Here is a 22,807-nt window from a genome sequence, read left to right on the forward strand (position 1 = left end):
TTTTTGAGACAGGGTTTTGCTCTTGTTGCCCAGGCCGGAGTGCAATGGCGTGATCTCAGCTCACTGCATCCTCCACCTCCTGGGTTCAAGCAATTCCCCTGCCTCAACTTCCCAAGTATCTGGGATTACTGGCACCTGCCACCATGCCTGGCTAATTTTTTGTATTTTTAGTAGAGACGGGGTTTCAGCATGTTGGTCAGGCTGGTCTCGAACTCCCAACCTCAGGGGATCTGCCCACCTTGGCCTCCTAAAGTGCTGGGATTACACCGTACCAATGGCGACAATCACATTTTTTAAATCACCTTTTGATTGTTTTTAAATTCAACATTTCCTCTTTTTAAAATGCAGTACCATTGGAGGATAGAGGTGAAAACTTTGAGACGTAACCCTTAATCCCCTACATACTTATATGATCTAAATCATGTACAGGTTGATCATCCGCAACTCCAAAATCCAAAATGTTCCAGTGAGCATTTTCTTTGAGCATCATGTCTGTGCTTCAGAAAATTTCAGATTTTGGAGCATTTCAGATTTCAGATTTTTGGATTAGGGATGCTCACTCAACCTGTAAACCCCCAAAATACCTCAAAGAACTCAACACCATGTTTCAGTCATTTGTCATCTACTTGGGAAAGATGTGCGGGGATCCTCTGGGTGCCGCTGCACCTTGTTTGTATTAATGCTTCTCTTAGAGCCACAGCAAGATAAGAACTTTAAGGATATTTCCCTATATACCAATCCCCTACTGGTCATAGCACTGTTCTTTAAAGCTAAAGAATCTGGCACAGGGCACATGTCTGGCCCACTGAAGGGAATCACTAAGTCTATGTTTTCATTAAAATTGCCTTTCTCTAGTATTCCAGAGATCCTTAACTGTTCCCTTTCTTATGGGTATAGTTTCCAATTTTCCAGAGTTGTATAAGCTTGGGTAACAGAAGAGAAAGGTCAGATACGATGGTAAACTCCCATTTCAATTAACGTATTTACTAGGAAGTCTTCTGTGGAACAGGGTTATTTTTACATATTAGCCCAGAAGTCTATCTCATTAATTAAAATATAACTAACAATGACCTTAAAAAGGCTTAAGAGTTCATTTAGATTTGTTTTCCCAAGTTATGTTATGTAGAACATTAATTACCTGAGTTTTTTAAAAATGTAAACAAAAGCTTCTAAAATAAATTTGGAAAATTATAGGTTATAGGAAGATAACAGGTGTTTTTTTTTTCTTTAATCAAAGTTTTAAAATTTGCTAATGTGCATCTTAAAGAGTTAGATATGCTACATGCTTTCTATTGAAAGGTGTGTTTTTTTTGGAGAAAGTTTTGACACCAGTGTTCTCAGCAACAGGCTTGGGAAGTGCTGCTCTAGACTTACCATTAACAGTAAGGAAGCACCATTAACAGTAAGAAGCTGAGGACCAAGGAGATTGTTTATGTCAAAGGTGACTAAGCTGGTTAGCTACATCCAAGTACTGTAACTAATAATTGCTGTCTTTAGCTTGTTTCAGGGGAATTTACTTTATATTAAAATTATCTAACAGATCTCATTGCATAGTAATGTTGGAAAGCAGGGAGAACGGACTTGTACTAAACTTCAGCTATAATATAGTGGCAGTTTTCCACTAAATTTTTGTCCTTTCCTTCCTCAAGCCTAGCAGACCTTTTCTTTCAGAAAAGAGCTGAGAGCTTAGAAGAGCAAAAAGGTTTGGGTGCTAAGGTGCATGATATATTATGGCAATTATTATTTTTTTACTTGATTAAAAGCACTTTCTTTGACTAATAAATTATAAAGAAGGGTCATAATTCATTTTTCTCTCCTGGTTTTTTACACAGAGAGAATGGTGTATTACTGTGCATCCATTAGAATTAAATTCAGTAGCAGGAAAACAGTTATGAGCAATTATATCAGTAGAACTGTGAATTTCTAAGACTTTGATGGAAAAACTGTCCCCTAAATCTGAAAGTTAAAATGAATCTCTTTTCTCTTACAGTGCAAGTCAGACATGGTTTTAAGAGAAACTGGAGAGAAATAGTCACTTCTAATATGAGCTTTGGAGGAAGCTTCAATTGTTTATCTGTACAATGGAAGGTTTGAACTATTCAGTCTTAAAGCTAAATGTCTTTGACTCCTTACTGTATCATTTTAATAAAGCTATGTTTACCAGGTCTGTGGAGCATAGTTCAGTAATTACTGCTGGAAGGTGGATCTGATAGTTTTCCTTTATTTTTTTTCCTCAGTTATAGCAGGGGAAATTTTTGTTTACTGTGAAGCAGACCACTTAGGAAAATATAGTTTTAGGTGCTTAGTAAACATACAGCTCAGGAGAATGTTTACATTTCTTTCTACTTATGTAGTAAACGTTATAGAAATTTGGGAAATTCTTCTGTAACAAATAATAGTTTTTTGGAGAATAGGCTGTCTGTCCCGTTCTTTTCTCTCTTCCTGATTGATACATTACTTTGTAAAACATCAAAGCTAAAGAATCTGGCACAGGGACTGGCACCTGGTAGATACAGGTTTGTTAAAATGATACATTAAGGAGTCAAAGACATTTGGCTTTTTTAAAGATTGAATAGTTCAGACTTCCCATTGTACAGATAGAGAATTGAAATTCCTCTCAAATTCATATTAGTAGTGGCTATTTCTCTCCCAGTGTCTCTTTAAACCACAGCCGACTTGAAATGGAAAAGAGATTGATTTTAACTTTCAGATTCGGGGATAGTTTTTCCATCAAAGTCTTAGAAATTCAAAGTTCTTTTCATGAAAAGTATACTTGTGTTAAGTAGGATTATATTTTACCTTTCATTCTGAGTTGCAACATTTTGTGAGTGCCCACTTTAGTGTCTGACACTATTGCGTGGGCATTTACATAGATTATTTGTTAAGAAATGTATATATGTGTCAGGTAAAAGTGTATTAATGGTACATTTTAAGTTAGTATTTGGCATAAAGTCAGATTTGTAAGGCTATTTTGATGAATAGTAAAAAACAGCTGAGGATATGGCTAAATACTGCTAACTTACCTAGATTCAGTGTACAACTTGTTTCTGCACAGATACAAAAAAAAAAATTGATTAACTTAAATTTTCTTTTTAAGCTGTATATTGCCGTCTTAGTGTATTCTTCATTTGGACTTATAAAATTTGAAGGAGAATAGTAATTATTGCTTTAAAGTTACAACATTAACATGTAGTACTTCTTGTATTCCTTATTAATGGTCAATATAAAGAAGTAGGTACCTCAAACTACCAATAATTGTTATTAACATTTGTATCAGTGAGTATTGTTCCCATATTTATATGAGCCTTTAAGAATCTGATGATAATGATAGACTTCTCTCCTTAAAAGTATACGTGAGCATTTAAGTTTATAGGCTATTTTATCGGGCTTTCCTAGAAATAATCTTCAGATTTAGAACATTGTTACCATGCAGCTCAAAACCTTTAGTAACCCTTCTTCCCCTACCTTGTAGATTGCAGACTTCTTAAGATTGTCTAAAAGGAGTTCCTGTGATCCAGCCTTAGATTGTTTTTCTAGCCTCAGCTTTTTCTACAACACTCCGTATCTTATGTTGTAATTGAACTATTGGCTGTTCCTTAGATAGGTGCCCATTAAAATGTTCATAACTTCGCTGATGTTTTCTTTTTCGACATTGCCTATTGGAATTCAGTTCTTTGTTCAAAGCCTAATACAATGCCAAATCTTGTACTAATTCCTTTAAGCAAAAATAATATTCCTTCTTTTGTAGTCCCATGGACATTTTAACCTTTTTGAGGCATTTAGAATTTAATTTTATTGTAGTTATGTTTTCTTTTGAAAAGTTTCTATTAAATTTTTGTTTTCATAAAGGGGTGATCATCTTTTTTGGGAACATTATGGAATGTTATTCATCATTCTATCCCTCACAGTGCCTCTCATTTAATAACTGCTAAAATTTTGCCTGGGGATGAGCAAGTGGGAGACAGAAGGAAGACTGTTTTCTCTTTTTCAGTTAAGACAGTGGCATTCTAATGCAAAGCTAAATCAAATTTCCCATAAAATTCTTTTCAAAAGTTTTAAAATTAAATTATAATTTGTAAAGTTTTGTAGATTACTATATCCTGCCCCATCTAGACTTAGTGAATCATCAGCTTGAAAAAGGGCCCACAAATATGTATTTTTTAAAAATTCTGTTGTGTAACCTGTTTTAGGAAGTACTGAAGTTTGTATGGGTTTGTATTGTGTTGGATTTAAATTTCAATTAAAAAAAAAAAGCCTCTCTCACTTATCTAGATCATGTGCCACTCCTGTTGAGCAATCATCTGGCATTTGAAGAGCATGAAATTAATGTCAGAAAGTCTAGAGAGCCATGGACAGAGCACATACAGACTTGACAGTGAAATGTCAAGCCCCTACCATATGGAGTTAGTTCGTTCTTTGGTAATGCATATTTCCATTCTCTCTTGTCTTTGCAGGACATAGCTCGTCTTTTGCAAGAAAAGGAATTACAGGAAGATAAAAAGCGAAAGAAGCACTTTCCAGAGTTTCCTGCAACCCATGCTTATGCAGATAGTTACTGTTACGAAGATGGAGGTAACAATTCCTGCATCATGATCTGTTCTATCCTTAGACTCAACCATAAAACACTCCTTTAATTTTGTCCATAAAGTGACCTTAGAGACCTGGGAATGTTTCTCTTATCCCCAGGCACTGGGTACATTTAGATACATGACAAGATTCTTTTTGAATCTAATAAATTCGTGTGTGTGTGAGACAGAATATGGAGCCTTGCTCTGTTGCCCAGGCTGCAGTGCAGTGGTGTGATCTTGGCTCAGTGCAACCTCTGCCTCCTGGTCTCAAGCAGTTCTTCTGCTTCAGCCTCCCAAGTAGCTAGAATTACAGGCATGTGCCACCATGCCTGGCTAATTTTTGTATTTTTAGTAGAGATGAGGTTTCACCATGATGGCCAGGCTGGTCTTGAACTCCTGACGTCAAGTTATCCACTTGCATCACCTTCCAAAAGTGCTGGGATTACAGGCATAACCACCACTCTCGGCCTTATCCGTTCTTTAATTGGACAACCAGAGCCACTTTTATGACTTAAAATTTGAATATGATTTTGTAAGAATTGGCATACATTTTTTTAAACTTTAATGACTTGGAATGACTTAGTATATTCTAAGCACATAAAAATGGGGTGTGGAAAATGGTGGATGAGTCTCTGGACTTAAGCTTTCTCAAGAAGTCTGGGCAGTACTGTTTGAAGCAGCAAAGTTGTATGAATAAAGAAGGTATACCATGCATCAGTTCCTGGGTAACAAAGTTTTTTTCTATGCTTTCTTGTCTTTTAAACCTAGGCCAATGGTTTAGCCTACTGATGACAAACAATATTAAATTTTAAGATTTCCATGTTTATTTTTTCTTTTTGATCCTTTCTTTGCTATTTGATTACCATATAGAATAATTTCTGAAGGAGTAATTCCCTCAGGTTTGCTTCTCTGGTGCCTGCTTTGCAGTGTGGTGATGGTGATGTGGTGGCAGCTGTGGTGATTCTTTATCTTAAAAATGTGTTGGGAAATGAGTATTTGCAAGTATTGTTCAGTCCTTCTCAAAGATCTGTCAAAGACAAGACTTTTTCCTATGGTTACAAGTGTCAGTATTTAATTAAATTCAGCTTAAAGACCAATACTTAGGATAACAAGTGAACAAAACCTAAAGGCAACTTTTAGAGTTAGGTCAGTGATCTTAAAGGGCCTTGCAAACCAGTTGTCAGCTGCTTTTCTGTAATTCCATTATAAAAGGTAAGTATGTGTTTCTCTAGTGAGTAGAATGAAAGCAGTGTATATTGATGGGATTATTATAGTTTGAGTATAATTTTGCCCAGTAACATTTTTTGCTCTAAATTTACCTTAATCAGTAGAGCTCAGCTCCGTGGCCTTTCTAGTAAGCAGGCTGATTCTCCATTTATTGCTTGATGTGTTCTTCTTCCATATGTAAAACACTCAGCACTTTTTTGATAGCCATTTTCTTTATGCTGGTTTATCTGATGAAACTATAAATTATGTCATTTAAAAAGAAAAATTATCGCCACATTTTGCTGTACTAAAGATCAGAAAGTAAAGTGTTGCTCTTCAGCTTCAATGTAAAATCTAGAAATGTGGTCTAGTTTTTTTCCCCTTTTTAAAAAGTTCTGCTTTGGAGATATATTCACTGTAAATGTTACTATTTTAAACTATTCAAAATATAAAAATATTAGGATGACAAGTAATTAAATGCATTAAAGAATTAATTTTAGCCTTCCCCTCTTAAAGCCTTATGCTGACTTGAATTGAGACTCAAACCTGTTTTTTTGACCAGAGTACTATCATCCTGACTTGTTTCTCTAGGGCAGGAGACTATGTTAAGAATTCAATGGTTTTTCAGGAACACATAAAAGTTTTTCAAAGTATTTTATGTTTATTTTAATTACTCTGATAAATTTGTAGAGAGTGGCATATATGCTTGTTTCTTTGGGGAGAGAGGGACTTTGAAGGTAGTATTGAGGAACAGGAAATGGTGACCTCTTGAGCACATGTGTGTAAATACTGGAATTTCTGTTGCCTCAGCTGTGTTGTTGGGAGATTGTATATTGTTGAAGGTGGGGTCCTCATTAATATGCCCTTGTGTTAGACCAAGTTCAGTTCCACAGAAACTATATTACAGTTGAGCTCATATTTACAAAGCAATCCTCTGTTCTTTGCACTGGTCCTTTCCCAACACATCTGGGATATTCTTTAATTATACTTCTCTGCATGTCTTTGTGTATCTACTTGATTTTTGCCTTACTTGCATAGTAATCACAGTACATCATTATAGAAATGGCCAATATTTCAGCTTTTATGTAACTTGAACTTTAATACGTTATCTATTAGAATGATTATAGGTTTTCTACAAATTTGAAATTGTGTAAAACATTCGTCAAATTTATATCAGCTCTTAAATGATAAATATTACTTATTAGTGAATCCATGTTTTTCTTTCAAAGCCTCTTATTGCAGTCATATTAGTAATTTTTTTAAAGTCATGGTGTTTAGAGTCATAAGACTGGTTCAAGTCCTCTCCCTTCCTTAGAACAATATTAATTTTAATGAAGTTATGTACTAAATAATTAAAATGGAGATTACAAAAGTAAATCCTTCATTTGGATGTTGAGAAGATCAAATAATTCAATTTTGGTGAAGTGCTTACTGTTTATACATATATCAATGTTATATGTGTATAATGTAATATTTTGCATTTCTATCTTACTTTGAAAGCCAAACATGGAGGCACACATAAAATGCAGATATATATATATGTGTGTGTATGTGTGTGTATACATATATATGTATTATGTATTGGCATATATTATGTATACATATTATGTATATGCAATACATAATACATATATATGTATTGGCAGTGATGGAGTAAGTTATATTTGCCAAGTAACTTGGTCTCAAGAAGCATACAAGTCTCAATCAACTATATGTGATTTTAAAGCATTCAGACAGATTCCCCACCTCATCTTTTTTGTCCCAAGATTTAAAGCTGTCACAGCAGACACATTTATTATTAGAGAATAAATTTTTCCAGCCAGTTCTGTGAAAATGTAGAAACAGCTCTGTAATAATTCCTGCAACATGTTTCCTAAAAGTAAAAATATGAATATTAATTATTTAGAAGGAATTAAAAATCATAACATCACAAATTCACTGTCAGAACCCAAACCATTTTGTGTCTTTTGAGCTAGAAGGTGGACTTCACTTCTGCAATTCTAAGTGAGCACATTTTTGGTAACACTGTAAACCATTGTTCCCTGGATATGGTCATCATTTAGGTAGCTGGTCTTTATTATATTAAGTTACAGCAGTAGTCACTTGATTCTTTCTCAGTTTTCATGACAGGCTTAATAGTCTGCTTAAAAGAGTGGATTATTTTTTTATCATAGGGTAATTGTTCTGTTTCACTTTTGATTTTATGTAAAACACAACGATGAAGATAAATACTTCTACAGACTATTGAGAAAACAAATTTTAATTTAGATTTATCTTTGGAAGCAAGCTTTCTTCTGGAAAGCTCAAGAGGAAAGAATTTGAGGTTTTTAATGGAAACTTATGGCATCATTGGAACATTTAGCACATATTTCTTTCTTGCTCTATTCCTTTATCAGGTTAGTATCAAATGAAACAGAAAGAAAACCTGTAAGTTTTTTATTTTCTTTACATCTCTTCAACTTATGGTAGCTCTTTCAAATGCATTCAGCAAGTGGTTGATTCCAGTGGGGAATCTTGGCTATTTTAGCAATTTTCCATGGAAGTGGAATTTTTTTGTTATTTCAGAAACATAGTAAAAAGTTCTAGAAAATGTTAAGATCAGTATATTCTTGCAAAGTGCATATTAATTTGCTGCCTTTGTGTTTATGGTATACTTGTGCCTAAAAAAGACCTGAATAAGCACTGTATCTGTGCTGTTTTTGAAGTTTGTGTTAAAATTGGGGACATATATTTAACATATGTTGTTATTTTTATACAAATTTTTGTTCCATCAGGGCAACCCTTTTAAATTTTTTCCTTGTCAAGTTTCAACTAAGATTGAGAAAAGAGTTATCTAAAGATAATAGGGTCATGAACTCCAAAGTTCTTGTCTACTTGATCCTCTTTTACATTGAATTGTAATAGAGGGCTGTTTTCTGAAGTGACTGAGTATGTTTGCTCTGACCACATAAAGTTGGCAAATAGAGGAATATAAAAATCTGTGGATCATTTCTCTGAACTCAGAGAAACTAGCAATACTCTGATATAGTTCTGTTGGCATTTCCAATAAGAATGTTTGAAAGCCTCTGTCTAAAATTACAAAGCTTAATTTTTTTGTTTTACAAGATTACTCCACCTCTACTTTTTATTCTATACTAGTTTCAAATTGGTTTATGAATATAACTTAATCTCTAATAGCTATAATTTTTGTTAACTGGCAAATATTAAAGTATTGTTAGGTATACCTAGTCATGATCAAGTTCTTCTTTCACATTTGATTCGCTTAATTTTAGTTTCTTACCTTTTTGGCTGTGTGTCCAGAATTCTTCAGGTATGCATGGACTGTTTCAGTAATTCTCATCCCCTCTTCTCAATTTATTAATTCGAAAAAGCAGTTTTCTCCATTTTTAAAGTGTCCTAAACTGGGGCCCAGACTCTCCCCCGTGTAATGAGTTCATACTCTCATTAAATTAATTTGCATTTTTATTTTTCACACTCCTCTGCCTCCACTCAGACCAATCAAGGTCAAGGAGGGCCAGGGAATTGGGTTCTGGATTCTCAAGACCTTGTAGACTCCAAAGAGATGGAAAGACTGTGAAGCAGAAGAAGGAGAAACCAGAACATCCACTGGAGAACTTGGAAGAGCCAGAACAGCATTGTTCATCAGAGAGATCTCTGTCATCCTCTAGCTGGGGCACAATGAGGGACAATCCCCAAATGAACAGTCAGCAGCATGAAAGGAAACGATCCACTCAGAAGAGGCTCCAGAGACCTCCACTTCCCACAATCAGTGGTGAAGTGTTTCTGAGCACTGAATATGATGACTGGGAGGCTAAGAGTAACCATCAGACTCGAAATTGGGAAAAACATTCTCAACACCAAGACCGACTTTCACCCAAGCCCTCACAAAAAACAGGGCTTCACTGCAAGGAAATTGTATATGGGAGGGACCATGGGCAAGGTGAGCACAGAAAAAGGAGCCACAGGCCCAGGACTCCTCCATTCTCAGAGCGTGAGAAGCAGCTCCACCTCCACGACCCAGGTAAAAGAGGACAGTCATGATGGAAGTCCTGGTATCATGTTTATACCTGCAAACCAATGAATTTAATAAGTATCTTAAGCAGCCTTTCTTTCTCTCAAGTTTGTGCTCATGACTTTGAAACGAATCCTAGAGCAATATATTATAAAAGGTACACACTTAATCTCAGGTCTGTAAGAGGCAGGAAAATATTTGTAACTTTTCCCTTGTGTGAGAATGCACTGATTCCTTCGAGAGTTCTTCCAGGCCCAGGTTGTATTAGAGGTAACCATTCCAGATACAGTTCTTCATTTCCCAAGACTGCATATCAAAGATTCTGATACTAAATCAAAACTCCTGAATTTCTGGTTTTACTTCAGTGAACCCAGAAGAGCTGATGAGCCTGTCTTGATAGTATTTGCCTAACCAAAAGGCTAATAGAGCTGGAAATACTATGTTTTTTAGACTTCATCTTTCTCATTTGTAAAATGAGGAGTTGGATAGGCAGTCTTTTAAGAAAGTATTTTTCAAATAATATGTCTCGGTTCATTTTCATCAAAATCAGCTGTTAGCTAGAAATGGAAATTTCTGGGTTTCACATCTGTTACCATCTCTGGAGTGAGGCCTGGCAGTTTGGGCATGTTTTAGATCTGGAGGTAGATTCTTAGGAACTTTAAAGTCATTGCAGTAAGTTACTTTTTATGCTCTCACTTTCTCCAGCTCTAACTCCACAGTAGGTGTTCTAAAGTGTCAGTACAGGTAAGTTCTTGGTACCTATATAGGAATGAGGTAAATATTACAGGTAACCCTCAAATTTCTGGCACTCCTGAAGCTTAACTCAGAAGTCCATCATTGACACAGTAATGGCTCTGTTTTCTATAAACTGCTGAAGTGATGTTTTCCATGTATGTGGATGTAGCACTAGAAATCATAATACCAAGGAGCCAGTCAAGTTCTATTTGTGGTCGGAGAACTTGTTTCTAGGTTGTAGATTCGGGTGAAGTTGGCTTTTCCTGTCATGTTATTTAAAGGACGTGGTTAGGCAGAAAACTAAAATTTAGTTCATGAAGCCGTTCTGAGTAGCTGCCACAAATATTCTTGTCTTAGGTTTTGTACTTGGATTTCAACCAAAAAGATGGGTATGTAAACAATTCCAAATAAGATACACTTAGTTAGGGAGACTTTAACAAAGAGCTGTGGAAAAATAGAGGAAAGTATGATATAAGCTATCTTGAGTAGGTTTATGAGGAAGTTATACCATTTTCAGCTTTAGAAAGACATTTTGGACTTCCAAAGGTGTGGGGAAAATATGGAGGAAGAATGGTTGTACACTGACCTTTAGGGTTCTGCTTCTGTGAATCTGACTTTCAAGAGTGCCCTGAAGGCTAGGTAGGCTTTAATGGCTTTTAGTTATGCCCCAGGATATTTTAAATAGGCTTAGGAAGCTTGACACTAAACACTGACTCACAGGCTCCACTACTGGAATTGCAAATGTTTTGTTTTGCTTTTTATTTTGCCAGTACAAGGGATTGAAAAACAGTGCTACCAGGCAGATATTAAAATGACTACAACACGAGCTGATTCCCGTCTATCATTTTATATTCAGCTTGCTTTTTACACTTTACCTTGCTAGCCTTTGTAGGCATTTGATTTTGTAACTCACTGGACTAGATCAGAGGATTACATTATAATATAATTACTGGTAGTGGCATCTATTCTTGCGGTTGTAAAAGCATAGTTCTTAAAGTTGTTAGGACAGACCAAAGTAATATTTAACTTAATAATGAAGAAACTATCAGGATGACAGGGAGCTGGTTCGAAGAGCGTTTGCAGAGAGCAGCATTAATAGAATCAGCTGAAAAGGAACGCAAAATAAAATTTTAAATTAAGTATAAAATAGGTAACTTTCTCCAGGGCAGTGGGTACCTAACCTTTCAGAGTTACATCTCTATTAGATTATAAATTCTTAACAGCTTATCATTTTCTGCAGGTTAACTTCTAAACTCACAGGGCCATAAAATATTTGCACTGTTCTGCTGTGAATTGTTAGTCAAATATACTGACATTCCCTAAATGTCAGGCTGGTTTATTACAAATATTCTTACATGATATAAAAAAGAAGCTATTATTTTACCTTATTCCAAGCTCAGAATAAAGTTATCTTGATATCAATACTTAAACAATTTTATTCTGTAAATTTATTTAAGGTTGAAGTTTTGTGTACATTTAGGGATGTTCTTGTGTTCTCAAACCGAAGGATGATGAACAGAAAAAGGCAAGGAGGTGTTACATAAAGATATATATGGAACTTGAAAATACCACTCACTCGATTTTTTGAAAGCTAATTTCCAGAGTCTGTTTAGCATACTGAGATTCGGGAAACTCGTTCCTTAATTTCCTTCAGTTAATTACATTAAAAAACTTTTTAGACTTCTTTGTTTTCTTAAATGATGGCCTTACACTGCACTATCTTTGAGTTTTTTTTTTTCTATATCCTTAAAAAAATTCTTGTCACCTTAGGTCTAGAGGACACTGCAGAGAATGGGCATCCTGACAATGCAGAAATTTAGTATTCCAAGCTGTGGGAATTTTCTGCTTAATGAGATGTACACATTCCAGCGATACATCAAGGGTTTAAATAAACTGTTTCCCCTCTAAATATTTGGAACTGAGAGATACTCCTTCAGATTCTGACTCTTACTAAGTCATCATTCTCTTTTTAACTGCCAGAGGTTACAGTCTTATCACCCTGTCAAACCAATTAGACTGTTCAGTGGAATCTTGTCTTTGGCAGAATTTAAAACAATGTGTCTTTAATAAAATTTAAAGTGAAATATCTTCTTGGCTAATTCTGTGGTTTACCTTAGGAGGCATAATAGTGGAGAAAATTTGGTCTCTTGAAATTTGAGCACGTTCCACTCTATTATTTCACTGATGGCAAAAGTGAAGGAGCTAGGCATGTTCCATAATCCTTAATTAGGCTTTGGGCTGCTTATTCAACTAGCGTTTTTTTCTGTAAATTGGAATATGGTGTGGGTGTGGGTGTGTGTGTGTGTGTGTGTGTGTGTGTGTGTGTATGGCAGACTCTCTTATCCACTGACATTGCCCAGTACTGAGTTCCTTATCTAATTTCATTTTTTCTGAAATTTTCCTAGTTGTGACTAAGCTAAATAACTCAGGGAGATTTATATTCTGTTTACAGATGGTCCACTCTTGAGAGTATGCCATTGTTTGTTTTGCTGTCGCAAACCACTCGGAAATCTAGATTAAGCCCAGCCTAGCATAAGACTCTGTAGCTGTAGAGATGATTTGAAGTGGTCTGTGCAATCAGGTTCTATTAGGTCTGAAGCTAAGAAAGCCAGGTTTACTAGTCTGTCTTTGTAGGAAAGACAGATGTTGAGTCTATGGCTTCAGAAGCCACAGAAGCCAGGTTGAAAGTTGTACAGAAATAGGCTTCACAGAATACTTAAATTCTCATCATTTGCCCAGTATTTAATTGTATTTTATTTTCTTTCCTTTTTACAAAAATTAATAGCAAGTGAGTCAAATGTGAAACATTTTTATAAAAATTATTTTAATTTATAGTAATTTTAATGGACATAATACATTAAACCAGTGATTCCAATGTTAATTGCAAGTAAGAATCAACTGGGAAGATTTAAAACAAACTTACCCAAGGACAGGTTACACCCAGGCCACTTAACTTAGAATCCCTGGGGGTTGGGACAGATCTTTTTATATGTATTCAAAGCACCCTCATGTGATTCTGCTATATAGCCCTGGTTGACAGCCTCTGGTATAGACAGACAGACAATCAGGAGTACATTTTCCTTCTCCTTTGAATAGTTAATTTACTGAAATGAACTATTTCAGATGAGTAATCTTGTTTACTGTATTCAAAATTTCTATTAATTCTGAATATAATACACTCACACTGTTGAGTAAAAGTTTAAAGCGAGAATTGCTTTATAGGAATAAATTGGAAGAGAACTCTGAGGTCACTGTGCCCTCAATATAGCTCTTATGTTATATTGTCCCTAAAATTTAACAGTGCCATCAATCTGATCAAAGCTGTGGGGAAGATCTAAAGTAAGTGGTTTATTGACTCTCAGAGCAAAAGCCATGGTAGGGCCACTGCTTGGCTAACAGGTGTCATCACATGACTACCAGGTGATGCTGTTTCTGTTCCTTCTGAAGTAATAAGTATGCAGGCTGAGGTAAATGGGAGGAAGCCTTTCCTCCCCTCCATCCTTGACAGCTTAGCTTCTTTTAAACTCTGACTCTGTAATTTGCTTTTCTTTAAATTCTTTTTATTTTCAGTGACTTTTTTTTTTTCACTTTGTATTTTCCAGGTCCTCACTTGCAACTTACATAATTTTCTGCTGTTGCAAAAACTATGTGAGAGGGGAGTTTTTACCAGGCAGGTTTGGTTAGATATCTTTGTTTAAATGTATGCATTATCTACATTGCCACTTCCATTCCTAGGGCAAAAAAATATTTTAAGTGCACCCCACACTGAATTCTGGAGTAGAGGTAATATTGTCATTGTTAGCTACTAAAGAAAATCTTCTCTATCTTAAATTTTGTAACTTCTCTGAAAACATTCTCAGTTGTTTTATTACATTGAGGTTTTTTGTTTTTTTTAAAAGGAATGAAGCCAAGAACAACAAAAGAAGCTATATCTACTGCATCACGAGTGACCCACAGGGATCAGGAATGGTATGATGCTGAAATTGCCAGAAAACTACAAGAAGAAGAACTTCTGGTGAGCACATTTTAAGGCAAAAGTTTAGCTATATTGATGGATATTTTTTTTTTCTGAATTCAGCCAGTCTTGAGATTATATTAATAGTCCTCTATCAATTAAGAAGCCTTTTTTATGAGTGGAAAAATCAAGGCAATCGGAATAGAATTATCCAGTTTTGCTTGGTGAGTAAGGATTAACAATGAAGTCCATAGCCCCGTCTCTCCATGATTGTTCTCCATGACCCTGTTGGAGGATTTGATAAAAAGAGCTCCTGCTCTGGCTGGTGAAAGCATACCAACTGATTATCAACCTCAGGAACATGAATCACAATTATTTTCATAAACCAGCTTATTATATACAAGATATTAAAAATAGGCAACATAGATTCCAATTAAATTCTTTGTTTTTGTATTTTCAATAATCATAGGCTACCCAGGTGGACATGAGAGCCGCTCAAGTAGCTCAAGATGAAGTAAGTTAATGAATTTAGCTGATAATTCTTTGGAAATATCCCCGTATATTTCTGTCTGCAGCTCTGCAATTAGTGATGTTGACTGTATTTTGTTTAGGAAATCGCTCGACTTCTAATGGCGGAAGAAAAGAAAGCTTATAAAAAAGCCAAGGAGCGGGAGAAATCATCTTTGGACAAAAGAAAGCAAGACCCTGAGTGGAAGGTAGAGTATGTTTTGTTTGTTTTCTAATTAGAAATAAGAAATGAAAAGGGGACTTTTCCTTTAAGTTAAACTCTGCAAATATATTTAGGATATATGGATATATAAATTATCTGTATTGCGTATGTGAATCTGATTTGTGAAGGTTGCATCACCATGAAAAATCACTGAAGTTTGAAAATAACTATGTAAAAAGTTACTGCTAAGATTGAAAACTCATTCTATTCCCTTTAAGACCGACTGAAGTGCAAGTGCTTCTGGTCATGAACAGTCTTAGTTTTCATATACAGTACTTTGATTATAGAAGAATGTAGCATTTTCACATGCTTTCATATTTTCCTCAATGACCTTATCTTCCCCTCTCTGCCCTTTGTGTTTATATTATCTTCCATCTCTATCATGTACTTGTTTCTCTTGCCTTTGACGTAATGTGGTTTGTGGCAGACTGAAATATACATACTTATCACCAACAATTATTACTTATGTCACAGTGAAAGACCTATCTAGCATAAATTTGGACTGTTACCTTTCCCCTCATTGATCAGAAATAGTGGACAAAATAAGTAGTTACTGCAATTCATTTTGCTATAATTTTATACTGTATGCCGTAGTTGGAAGTTTCAGTTTAGCAGATTTTACTCATCAGTGACAGCGCACAAGGCAACACTTTGGAACTACATGGAAAGACAATTTTTCCTGATAGTAGTGTATAATTTAGAGAGGAAGACAAAGTGTAGACAGCTAACAAATAGAAGGTCAAACTAGGTGGGAATAGAGCAGACAAATAGGGACAGAATTCGTACAATGCAGGATTTTTAAGGAGGGAGTTTATGGTAGACCCAGAAGAACAAAACCTACGTTGTGTATACCTGATGCAGTTGGTGTTTAGCACTGGTCCCTCTTGAACAAATTCCTCCATTGGGTTTCTGATTCCACTTCATAGTCTCAGTAATGGTTGTGAGGAAAAAGAAGGTGTAGAAACCTTGCTAATAGTATTGCTGTACTCTTTCCTGTTGCTCAGTTACCCACGTATTAGTCTAAAAACAATGAATGTATTATTCTCATACGGATTATATGTATTTAGCTCTCTCTTTTACCTAGTTCAGTAATTCAGGATTTTTTTCTAAAATATTGTTTTAGTTAACGATTCCCAAATACTTCTGTTAAATAAATTATGCCACACATAATTGCCCAGGAGTTACTCAGATTCTTTGCTACCTTAACTAGGAAAGAGAAGGATTACATATCAAGCAGGTCAGAGGGCAATGGCCACATCTCTAGCAAGTACCATGGCTTCTGTAATTTTTATTTTATAACTAGTGCCAGTACATTTCCACTCTTGGAAAAGTGGACTTGAATTTGCCTCAGTTGACTGGCTGGAAATCAGCCTAAGACCAGGTGTGTGGAAGTAAGTTTGAGTGTACAAACCTGGATTTCGTAGACTCTGGGCGTCCCCTAGTTCTTGTCAGCTGCTATGTAGGTATTATGTTAATAATCAGTGGCCAAGCAGTAGGGAAGTGTGTTTATGTGTGTTTAACCCATTTCTCTGGCTGCTCAAAGGCTGTCAGATGAGTCGGCTAAACACACCTTCCATGTAGGTCCAAAGTATACCTTTGTGACTATAAGTTTTATACCTCTCAGTGGCCATATATAAAAATATTTTATATTGTTCAACTAAATATAATTAATCTGAAATTACTAAGGGAGAGCTTGGCATGATTAACATACTTTCTAAACCTAATCTGTCTCTTTGTTTGATGATTCTGGGTTGTCTGTGTGCATTATTTTTGTTTGTTTGTATTTTTGTCTATAGCCAAAAACAGCTAAAGCAACACATTCAAAGTCAAAAGAGAGTGATGAATCTCATCGTTCTAAGAATGAAAGGCCAGCACGGTAAGATGACACCTGAAAAGGAAAATGAGGAAGTTGACTTCGGGGTGAGTAAGGAGATGACAGGTGCCTGAGAAGAGTATTTGTATTTTGGAGAAAAGATCCAAAAGTCTGCATTTGTGAGGTAGTGTCAAGACCTTCAGGGTTATTTTCAAACTTTATTTTCTGTCTTGGGTTGCACACATCAAATCAGATATTTTACAAAAGTTGAGGTGGATAAGGAAGGACGTAACTTTTTGTTAGGACTAATTCTTAACTCTGCGTTCACTGAAGTTAGGCTTTTAGCTTGGAGAAGGAGAGTGATCTTTTTCCTAAGTAAAATTTCATGTTTTAAATTTCTACTGGGTTTTATAGCCACACTGATGTGTCCATGACATTTACACATGCTCAAACTCATTTCTTTGTGAATCTCAGTGTCCTTGACAAAATCTTGAATCCTTGCAGACTGTCTAAATCCCACTAGACAAATAGCTGTGGCTATGGTGTACATACTTTCTGATTTATCCCAAACAGTCATGGGTAATAGTTATGGAGCAGCTGTTGTCTTTCTGCCTCAAGTTGTCAACATTTAAGTCTCTTTGGAAGTAACCTTTTTTTACAAAAATTGCTTTTGGTTGCCTTAAACATGATTGGAATGTGAAGAAAAAAACGTTAAAAAACAAAAAGAAGTAATACTAAATTTAACATTTTGAAAACTCAGAATTATTCAAATTTGAATTTTGTTTCTGATTAGTAATATTTATAATTCTTAAAACGTAACATTTATTTCGTTGAATAATTGACACTATTGGTGCCACTCATTGCCCACACTTAAGCTCCTAGATTTGTTTCCTTCTAGTGAGTGTATTTAGTGTCCTTAGAAACTAATCCTCTATTTTAAAACTCATTTGCTTTCAGAAGATAAAAACCCTTCAGCAAATTACATTGGATTTGTATTGCTCTGAGAACAATAGTGGCATATTCTGTCTAGTTATATAAAATCTGTTTCTGTTGTAGCTTTTGGTTAAGCACCTGCCAAACCTTTTTTTAGAACTATATAGGTTAGTACATTCCTAAAGTATCCAAGTAAAAGAAGCAGCAGCTAATCTGTTCTCAGTAAGTACATACATCTGGATTATTATTCCTTTTTTAGTCAAATGAATTTAAATCATCCTGAGGCTTATTCTGCAGTCTTCAAATCCATGGCTTCTTTAGAATACTAATACTGTTGACAGCATATATGATGGAACAGTCTTGGATGGTTTCTTAAGATGGTTTATTAAAGTCTGAAACAAGTTTTTGGAATGTGATAGATACTTTAGAAATATTTGGCATATTGAAAGTGAATAATTAAATGATCCTGTATTAAAAATGGCTATTGTAAATGAATGAAAAGTGACTTAAAGCTAGTAGAGCAGAAATTTTTGTTTTTACTTCAGTGGAGTATGTGTCTTTAAGTGTCACTTTAGGATTGTATATATGACAAAACAAAAAATAAGAATTTTATGAAACCTGTATTTTCATAGTTAACAATTAAAGCTTATATATCTTGCCATATGTAGATACCTTGCACAACTAATATCAGAATATATACTTTTTGGTTAGAATCTTCTAAAATGTTATAGTTTAAGGTCTTGAATTTAAGACTTTAATCAATCTTAATTTTTGTCTCTGGTGAGAGGTATGGGTCTAGTTTCATTCTTCTGGATATGGTCAGCCAGTTTTCCCAGCACCATTTTTTGAGTAAGATGTCCTTTCCTTATTGTTTATTTTTGTCAACTTTGTCAAAGATCCCTTGGTTGTAGGTGTGCAGCTTTATTTCAAGGAGTCTCTATTCTGTTACATTGGTCTCTGTGTCAGGTTATGTACCAGTACCATGCCTTTTTGGTTACAGTAGCCTTGTATAGTTTGAAATCTGGTAATGCAATGCCTCCAGCTTTGTTCTTCTTGCTTAAGATTGCCTTGGCTATGTGGCTCTTTTTCGGTTCCATGTGAATTAAATAGGTTTTTAAAAAAAATCTCCAAAAAAATGACATTAGTAATTTGATAGGAATTTGTCAAATCTGTAGATTGCTTTGTGTAGTATGGACATTTTAATAACACAGATTCTTCCAACCCATGAGCATAGAGTGCTTTTCTATTTAATTATGTCATCTATGACCTCCTAGACCTGACAGACAACTTAAGCATAGTCTCAGGAAACAAAAACAAAAATCAGTAGCATTTCTATATTACAGTAAGGTTCAAGCTGAGAATTGAAAATCAAGAACTCAATCCCATTTACAATAACCGCACACAAAATACCTAGAAATACTTCTAACCAAGGAGGTGAAGGTCTCTGTGAGGAGAACTACAAAACACTGTTGAAAGAAGTTTTTCACTGTTTATAAGGAAATAGAGAATAACTTAGCAATCTGAATTCCAGATTGTTTCAACTACATGGTTTTATACTGGTAATATTATTTGTTATTTTACTTGGATTTTTTTTCTTAGAAAAATTAAATATTTTATAAATCTCATTTTATTCCTTGTGCATCCTTATGAATGTGAAATACGTTTGTCTCCATTTATTTATCAGGTATTTATTGAGCACCCTAATAATTGGCTCACGCATAATTGGGGTACACGTCAATCAGTAAGAATGAACTCTGTCATGTTCTCAGGAGTTTATAATCTAAACAAATAATTATCCAAGTAACTATTTTGATTGTGTTGAGTGCTGTGAATGAGAAATACAAGATGATAAGAACATGGGGAGACATCCTGGTTTAGGTGTCTAGGAGGGTTTCTTAAAGAAATGAATTCCGAAAAGTGTTTGGCTATATTCTTAAGGTAAAGGTGTAAATTATTTCATGAGAACAGTAGGAAACAGGCAATCTTAATACAATAAAACTATAAAATAAAGTGTTGGTTAGTAAGATTTTTCTAACTCTGAACTTAAATGTCCTTAACTTTAAAACAATTGTCTCTGGTGTAACAAAATAATTTGTTAGGACTCCTGACAGCAGTAAACCAAGATTTGTTCTCTGCATAACCGGAAATTGAACAGAACTTATGAGAACACTTAAGAGAACTGAAGACATTCTAGATTGATTTGTTTATCTTTACATGGACATGCTAGAAGACTTGTGGGCATATCCTGTGCTTTGTTTCATAACTTTAGCATACTTTTCCTTGATGATATGAGTTGATGGTGAGGCAATAATCATGGATTGTTTTTGTGAGTCCATCTTCTGTCTTTCTGATTTTTTGACTGCCTAATGACATTAATAAAAGAGTGAAGGGCAGACTGGATCATTCTAATTACCACCCCTGTTTTTTTTGGTCTTGAGTCACTTCCTAAGACACTTATTTGCTCTTCGAAGCTAATTTCTTTAATCCTAAAGGTTTTCTACCAAGTCTTACATTATTTTTTAAAGATAGGAATTATAAATGTCAGTATTGGAGAAAAACACCATTTAATTTCCAATATTTATAAACAAATGGTTTAAAAATAAAAATAAGAAAACTACTACATTATTCACTGTGTTCACATTACTTATATGCGTATAACAAATGCATGAAATGATATTTGAAAGTATAAGTACAGATACATATGAAAGTGTACTTATGGAAATCTAAGATGCAAATGCACTCATATACATATAGTCTTGTATGCAGATGATGCAGCTCCTCATAAAAATATACACCTATGTAGTAGAGCATAATAGAGTAGTTATGAACACTGGTTTTAAAATCCAGTTGAGTTTGAGGCCTGGGTCTGCCACTTAACAGCTGTGTGAACATGGACAGATCATTTACCTTATCTAACCTAATCTGACTCTGAAATATGTATATGATAGCATATACACTTGTCCTGAAAGTTAATTGAGATAATCTGTGTAGAACCTGTAGCATAGTCCTCAGTACATATACCAATTTACATCCCACGCTGACCTCTTCTGGCTGCTGAATACATCCAGGGAAAGACTTACTGCTTAGGGACAAGATAAAAAAATCTGAAAACATTTGCTCTTATTTTTACATGACAGAGCCCATTGTACCAAACCGACTATAAATTTACAAACCTCAGAATACTTATGCCTTCTGTATTTTACATATAATTGTGCAAAATGGCCTGTACATTTGATAAATCTTAATCTCATGTTATGCTTTAGTGCAAACTTTGAGTACACCTTTGGGAAGTAAGAAAAAGAATGAGAGGTTTTCTGCTTCAATGCCACGTTTGCATAAGTCAGTACTGAGTAGTTAATAAAAAGTTTAGTAAAAATTTTATCTTTTTTTTTTTTAACATTTTTTTTTTTGCCATAAAATGTTGAAATGTATTGCATTGAAGTTGCAAATGTATTAAGATCTGTTTTGCCACCTAGTGGATAAAGGAACGTTACTCATGAAATTTGCTTCCCTTGCCTCCCTCCTTGTCTGTCTCCTACCTTCCTCTTTTTTCCTTGACTTTATTACTTCTTTTCTGTTCTTTATTCTCTTCTTTTTTCTTTTACTTGGTAAAGAAAAAGAGTATTTCTTATAAATGGCAGCAGTCACATCTCACTAATCTTTATCTAGCACAGTTCCTAACATGCATTAGTTGTTAAGGAGTTACTTGTTTTAATTGAATGATATGCATCGAAACAAAGGAACAGTAATATAATTTATTCAAGGTCATGCAACTGTCCAAGAGCTACAATGTGAATTCTGAAGCATTTTGGATTTTCATTTCATCAGAAAATGTTTTTAACTTTCAGTCCAGTGAAAGGCGGCGTTGTAGTAAAGCATTACTTAGAATGCCTCTTTAAATTCTGGCTTCCTTTTAGGCCACCACCACCTATCATGACAGATGGTGAAGATTTGGATTACACTCATTTTACAAACCAGCAGAGTTCCACACGGCATTTCCCAAAATCAGAGTCCTCTCATAAAGGTAAGGAGAGTATGTATGGTCAAGTTTAGGATCTTTTATATATAATATATTACAAGCCTCATGTTATAGTGGAAACATCAAATTCTGTGTTCTGACCGCTAGGGTGGAAAAATAAGTTATTCTCCCCTCAGCAGGTTGTTATATCACTTGTCATTTATTAAAACAGTAACAAAAAAAGACAGAAAACAGAGCACCCTAAATTGAATGTAAGATATTCTGTGTATTTACATGTTCCTCTACAAAGAACGCAACAGCTTTCATCAGATTCATACATACATACATACATACATACATACATATATGTATATATTTTGGAGACAGAGTCTCACTCTGTCTCCCAGGCTAAAGTACAGTGGCATGATCTCGGCTCGCTGCAGCCTCCACCTCCCGGGTTCAGGTGATCCTTTCATCTCAGCCTCCCAAGTAGCTGGGATTACAGGTGCGTGCCTCCATGCTTAGCTAATTTCCGTACTTTTTGTAGAGATGGTGTTTTACCATGTCATCCCAGGATGGTCTTGAACTTCTGGACTCAAGTAATCCTTCCACCTCGGCTTTCCAAAGTGTGCTGGGATTACAGGCGTGAGCCGCTGCACCAGGCTCTTTGACCAGATTCTTAAAGGGTGATTGTGACCTCCATTTAGCATTTTCTGTAGTGGCTCTTGTTTCCTATCTGCGTATGACTCAATTAGATTTAAAATATGCATGCATACCTCCCACATAACTTTTATGCAAAAGAAAAATGGGACAAAGCAAATAAAAAATATAGATACCTAAATTGGACGAAACCTTTAAAATGTGTTACCAGAAAGGGGTCCCAATCCTTGGATCTCC

At 35.1% G+C, this 22,807-nt stretch overlaps 1 protein-coding gene across 3 annotated transcripts in view; it reads left to right on the top strand.

The window, feature by feature from the left end:
* CCDC50 (coiled-coil domain containing 50) overlaps positions 1 to 22,807 on the top strand; it is a 66,111-nt gene that overhangs the window by 41,397 nt on the left and 1,907 nt on the right. For 2 of the 3 annotated variants that reach the window (XM_017526627.2, XM_017526628.2), the window contains 7 exons: positions 4,455 to 4,572; positions 9,268 to 9,795; positions 14,421 to 14,536; positions 14,946 to 14,990; positions 15,088 to 15,192; positions 17,003 to 17,082; positions 21,870 to 21,976. In XM_017526627.2, the coding sequence (XP_017382116.1) occupies positions 4,455 to 4,572; positions 9,268 to 9,795; positions 14,421 to 14,536; positions 14,946 to 14,990; positions 15,088 to 15,192; positions 17,003 to 17,082; positions 21,870 to 21,976 (1,099 nt within the window). The remainder of the gene's footprint in view (positions 1 to 4,454; positions 4,573 to 9,267; positions 9,796 to 14,420; positions 14,537 to 14,945; positions 14,991 to 15,087; positions 15,193 to 17,002; positions 17,083 to 21,869; positions 21,977 to 22,807) is intronic. The other variant, XM_017526629.2, reaches the window with a different exon arrangement.

This window comes from Cebus imitator, unplaced genomic scaffold (genome assembly GCF_001604975.1).
Source record: "Cebus imitator isolate Cc_AM_T3 unplaced genomic scaffold, Cebus_imitator-1.0 Scaffold43, whole genome shotgun sequence".
NCBI lineage: Eukaryota > Metazoa > Chordata > Mammalia > Primates > Cebidae > Cebus > Cebus imitator.